This window comes from Malus sylvestris, chromosome 16 (genome assembly GCF_916048215.2).
Source record: "Malus sylvestris chromosome 16, drMalSylv7.2, whole genome shotgun sequence".
NCBI classification, from domain to species: Eukaryota; Viridiplantae; Streptophyta; class Magnoliopsida; order Rosales; family Rosaceae; genus Malus; species Malus sylvestris.
Genome location: NC_062275.1, coordinates 4,184,572 through 4,189,947, shown reverse-complemented (window position 1 = coordinate 4,189,947; position 5,376 = coordinate 4,184,572). Strand labels below are relative to the sequence as shown.

General features: G+C 39.2%; 1 protein-coding gene across 1 annotated transcript; it reads left to right on the top strand.

Moving 5' to 3' along the window:
- Positions 1–5,160, top strand: LOC126609407 (alpha-1,4 glucan phosphorylase L-2 isozyme, chloroplastic/amyloplastic-like). Its single transcript, XM_050277346.1, has 15 exons — positions 1–286; positions 754–983; positions 1,096–1,197; positions 1,322–1,498; positions 1,584–1,859; positions 1,944–2,215; positions 2,349–2,466; positions 2,566–2,949; positions 3,052–3,204; positions 3,429–3,557; positions 3,635–3,871; positions 3,972–4,048; positions 4,392–4,578; positions 4,652–4,852; positions 4,946–5,160. The coding sequence occupies exons 1-15, from the start codon at positions 88–90 to the stop codon at positions 5,060–5,062; spliced, it is 2,859 nt and encodes a 952-aa protein (XP_050133303.1). The 5' UTR covers positions 1–87; the 3' UTR covers positions 5,063–5,160.
- The last annotated feature ends 216 nt before the right edge of the window (positions 5,161–5,376 follow it).

Below are 5,376 nucleotides of genomic sequence, written 5' to 3'. Positions count from 1 at the left end.
ATAAGCAGACAAAAGGCAACACGTTTTCTTTCACTCATTTTCTCCTTGCTCTGCTACTAACTTTCTCAGAGGGATACTGAGAAAGCAATGGCGGCATTACCATTCTCCGCGAAATCAACACCGTCAAAGTTCGTCTCAAGCTTCATACACTCCAACCGCATAAGAAGAAACTCGAGACCGTTTTTTATCACAACAACCACTTGTTCCCGCAGCCGAGCAAGGAGGCAGCTTCGTGTGAAGAACGTGGAGACTGATGAGAAAGATGTCGCCAGTCAAACCCAACAAGGTTTGGTTAAATTTGTTTCCTTTTGATTTAGAGTTTTGGTTGCAACGTGCTTTTTTCATAAAAGTGAAAAGATTTGATGCTTTCATAGTCAAATGCATAAGCACTTTCTACCCATCTCAGCTGAGGTGGGAATTTACTTTGCTATATCAATTTTAAGTCAAGGTGGTTTATCACAATCTCACTTTGAAGATTTCATTGCCCTGTCACTGAATTTTTTCTAGGAGGCCAATCGTTGTGTGTATAAAAATGCTTCTCTAGAAAGCACTTCAGCTCAAAAGCGTTTTCTTAAAAGCAAGTTGAAATTCTCTCTTCCATGTATTTTGCTAACCCAGAAGCACATTCAACTTTTTCTATGCTGTCTAAAGCACTTTCAATAATTTGGGCATTTACCACGTCCAAAAATCTTTATATTCACTCATTTATATCGACTTGATTAAGTTGTTATTTGATTTGATCAAATGGTTCAGGCAGTTTGGCTACAATTCCTCCTGATTCTTCATTCATTGCATCGAATATCAAATACCATGCCGAATTCACACCCTCTTTCTCTATCGAATCTTTCGCGCTTCCCAAGGCATTCTACGCTACCGCTGAAAGTGTTCGTGACATGCTCATTGTTAATTGGAACGCTACATATGAGTACCATGACAGGCTGAATGTAAAGCAGGCATATTATCTCTCAATGGAGTTTCTACAGGTTTGCCATGAGCTTCTCTTTTTGTCCTGATGCCGAAAATAACCTCTATTTTGTATACATTGCTTGTTGAGCATAAGGAGGTCTCATCTGTTATGTTTTAAAATTGTTGCAGGGAAGAGCATTGCTGAATGCCATTGGTAACTTGGAGCTTTCGGGGGCTTATGCACATGCCTTGAAAACGCTAGGGCACAATCTAGAGGATGTAGCTAGGCAGGTCAGATGCCCTGACCATTAGATTAACTTTACTGCGATTTCCGTTGAGCATTCCTTCGAATGGACTTACTTAATATTGTCTGGTTACTTTGGCAGTCTCTAAAATTTGTGTTGTTAATTGACAGGAACCGGATGCTGCGCTTGGAAATGGCGGGTTGGGGAGGCTTGCTTCCTGCTTTTTGGACTCCCTGGCCACTCAAAATTACCCGGCATGGGGATACGGACTCAGATACAAGTATGGCTTATTTAAACAGCACATTACAAAAGATGGGCAGGAGGAAGTAGCTGAAAATTGGCTGGAGGTTTGATCATTGAGACTTACTTTTTCCTGTTCTGTTAAAAGTCATTCACTGAATTTTGTTGATTAAGAACACTTTCCCTTATTAGATGGGAAATCCGTGGGAAATTCCAAGAAATGATGTGAGCTATCCTGTGAAATTCTACGGCGAAGTTGTTTCAGGGCTAGATGGAAAAAAGACATGGATTGGAGGCGAAAATGTCATGGCGGTTGCCTACGATGTCCCCATACCGGGATATAAAACTAAAACCACCATAAACCTTCGACTTTGGTCCACAAAAGTAGCACCGGAAGAGTTTGATTTACATGCTTTCAACACTGGAGATCATGCCAAGGCGTATGCAGCTTTAAAGAATGCCGAAAAGGTTTGTATGATTTCATCATAGTTGTTACACTTATTCTTCCAAATCTGCATTGTTGTGTTACTTTAATCTTTTCATCTTCATTAGATCTGTTATATATTGTACCCTGGGGATGAATCCATGGAGGGAAAATCACTTCGGCTAAAGCAACAGTACACATTGTGTTCTGCTTCTCTCCAAGACATAGTTGCGCGGTTTGAGAGAAGATCGGGGGCGTCTGTGAAATGGGAGGAGTTTCCTGAGAAGGTTGCAGTGCAGATGAATGATACTCATCCAACTCTCTGCATCCCGGAGTTGATAAGGATATTGATGGACGTTAAGGGCTTGAGCTGGACGGAAGCCTGGGATATTACTCGAAGGTACTTCCCTTCTCGATATTTTGATTAGTTATTTAGCTTCAAGTTGGCGCATTCCGTGTGACTTAGAGTGTTTTCCTTACATGTATAATTATATATAAGCGAATGTTTTTTCATTCGTCGATTATCTTGCCAGAACTGTTGCATACACTAATCATACAGTGTTACCTGAGGCATTGGAGAAATGGAGTTTGCAGCTCATACAGGAATTACTTCCTCGACACGTTGAGATCATAAAAACGATTGATGAGGAGGTAATATTCAGCGTTCTGCGATAAAAATTCTTTTAATGAGTAAAAGATTCATTCTTTACTTTCTACTGTAGAATGTAACATATTCGATTTCTTGACCAGCTAATTCATACCATTATTGCTGAGTACGGCACGGAGGATCTTAACTTGTTGGAACAAAAACTGAGAGAAATGAGAATTCTTGATAATATCGATTTGCCTGACTCAGTCATTGGAATTCTCTGTAAATCAGAAGAAAGTTCTGCAGTTGATCACGTTGAGGAAGTTGATTTTTCTGATGAAGAAGCTAAAACCACTGATGAAGTAGGTCAATCTAAAAGACTGGACACTAATACAAAAAATGAGGTTACATTTGAACCGGATCCTAAACTTCCAAAGACGGTGAGAATGGCTAATCTATGCATTGCTGGTGGACATGCAGTAAACGGCGTTGCTGAGATTCACAGCGAAATAGTGAAGAACGAAGTATTTAACGATTTCTATAAGGTATAAACCCTATAACAAAACTTGGAAGTGTTACTGACGTCCATTTAGTATGTGCATATTTTTTGTCCACTGTTTTTCACATAATATTAATACCTCTGGCAGTTGTGGCCTGAGAAATTTCAAAACAAGACAAATGGGGTGACACCGAGAAGATGGATTCGTTTCTGCAATCCAGGTCTGAGTAAAATTATAACCAAATGGATTGGAACAGACGATTGGGTGAGAAATACTAACATGTTGGTCACCCTTCGGAAGGTAAGATGTCATACCTAGCTAACCTGCAAGTCATTGAATACATATCTGCTGGTCTTTTTCTTCGCTTCAATATATGAATTTCGATATTTATAAATCTCACTTTTGTGTAAGATGATAGCAAGTTGTATCGGCATTGTGCAAACTACCTGCATCACCCAAATGTACCGAAATTTTTTGCTTGTTCTATATGGTCTCCTTTTACACATTGTGTAACTTCTTAACAGTTTGCTGATAATGAAGATCTCCAATCCGAATGGAGGGAAGCGAAAAGGAGAAACAAGATTAAGGTTGCATCCTTCCTCAAGGAAAAAACTGGTTTTCTAGTCAACCCTGACGCAATGTTTGATGTGCAAGTAAATTTCTGATCCTACAAATATTTCCCCTGTTTCCTCTGGTCCTGTTTTTCAACTAAACTTATATATAATATCAGGTGAAGCGCATTCATGAATACAAACGGCAGCTATTGAACATCCTGGGTATCATTTATCGCTACAAGAAAATGAAGGAAATGAGTCCTGAGGAAAGAAAAGCAAAGTTTGTTCCAAGGGTGTGTATATTTGGAGGAAAGGCATTCGCAACCTATATCCAAGCGAAAAGGATTGTGAAATTTATCACAGATGTTGGAGCCACTGTGAATAACGATCGAGACATAGGTGACCTTTTGAAGGTATGTTTTTGGCTCATAGAAATTATCAGCTGCTTCACCATGTCCATTCTTGTCAATAATTTTGAGTGAAGTGTATATGTCTTCGATGTTTTAACCACAGGTTGTGTTTGTTCCTGACTACAATGTCAGTGTTGCTGAAGTGCTTATTCCCGGTAGTGAGCTCTCCCAGCATATCAGGTTTCTAGATTCATTTCTGCACAATTGCTTCAATTACAAGTTATCATTTGGTCTCATAAACTTCTGGCCTGTTTGGGAATGCTGTTACAGAAAGCACTTATGCTCATAAGCGCTTTTACTAGAAGCATAACAAAGTTCTTAAGAAAAATTCAAGTGCATTTGGAAGCACTTTTCAAGGAAGCGCTTGATAGGTGCTTCTCATAGAAAGCACCATAACCCAAGTACTTTAAACTTTTTTCTGTCAAACGTTCATGAAAGTGCTTCTGGTTGTCTGAAAACGTTTCTAAACTTCGCATAATCATAAATAATGGTAATAATGGTACTAATTCTGTGGCTCTCTCAGCACTGCTGGAATGGAGGCGAGTGGAACTAGCAACATGAAATTTGCAATGAATGGTTGCGTACAAATTGGAACCCTAGATGGGGCAAATGTCGAAATAAGAGAAGAGGTTGGAGAGGACAATTTTTTCCTCTTTGGTGCACATGCTCATGAAATTGCCGGGCTAAGGAAAGAAAGATCTGAAGGAAAGGTAGAATATATGATTAGTTTTTTACTAATCACTCAGTTAACAAACTATTAGACCTAATTAACATGTAATGCAGTTCGTTCCGGACCCGCGGTTCGAAGAAGTGAAGGCATATGTGAGAACCGGCGTGTTTGGTCCTTACAACTATGATGAACTCATGGGATCATTGGAAGGAAATGAAGGTTATGGTCGTGCTGATTACTTTCTCGTTGGCAAGGACTTCCCTAGTTACCTTGAGTGCCAAGACAAGGTTGATGAAGCATATCGAGACCAAAAGGTGATTGTATATATTATTTGAACAATTAATTCATATTGCTTCTTTTCTCGTTGAACATTAACTTCCTTGTAAATGTACACGAACATGGTGCAGAGATGGACGAGGAAGTCGATTTTGAACACAGCTGGTTCGTACAAGTTCAGCAGTGACCGTACAATTCATGAATACGCGAGGGACATATGGAAGATTGAACCTGTTGTTTTACAGTAGATTGAAAAGTAAATAGCTAAGCTTTATATAGCTAGGTTGTGGAGCAAATTCAGATCAGCAATTAGCGTCACATTAATATATTAATTGGTTAACGCTTATATATATATATATATATATATAGTGAGGTAGCTCTCTCTCATGGTGAAGATAATGTTCCTCTTAACCCTAGCTCCTTTAAAAAAGAATAATGGCCCTATCAAGTGCCATTTTTGAGGAAGGCAATCACTTTTGAATCCAACTCAAAGCACAATATTCCGAATCCTAGTTTAGGGTCCTCCTCCTTCAACTTAATTTAAAAGGTATTCCCTCTCTTT

What these genes read in the sequence shown, in the direction of transcription:
- LOC126609407 (XM_050277346.1), top strand. Translation starts at nt 88, where the DNA reads ATGGCGGCATTACCATTCTCCGCGAAATCAACACCGTCAAAGTTCGTC. An exon ending in TATTTAACGATTTCTATAAG is followed by an intron (nt 2,950 to 3,051) that starts GTATAAACCCTA and finishes TACCTCTGGCAG; the next exon opens with TTGTGGCCTGAGAAATTTCA. An exon ending in ACATAGGTGACCTTTTGAAG is followed by an intron (nt 3,872 to 3,971) that starts GTATGTTTTTGG and finishes TTTTAACCACAG; the next exon opens with GTTGTGTTTGTTCCTGACTA.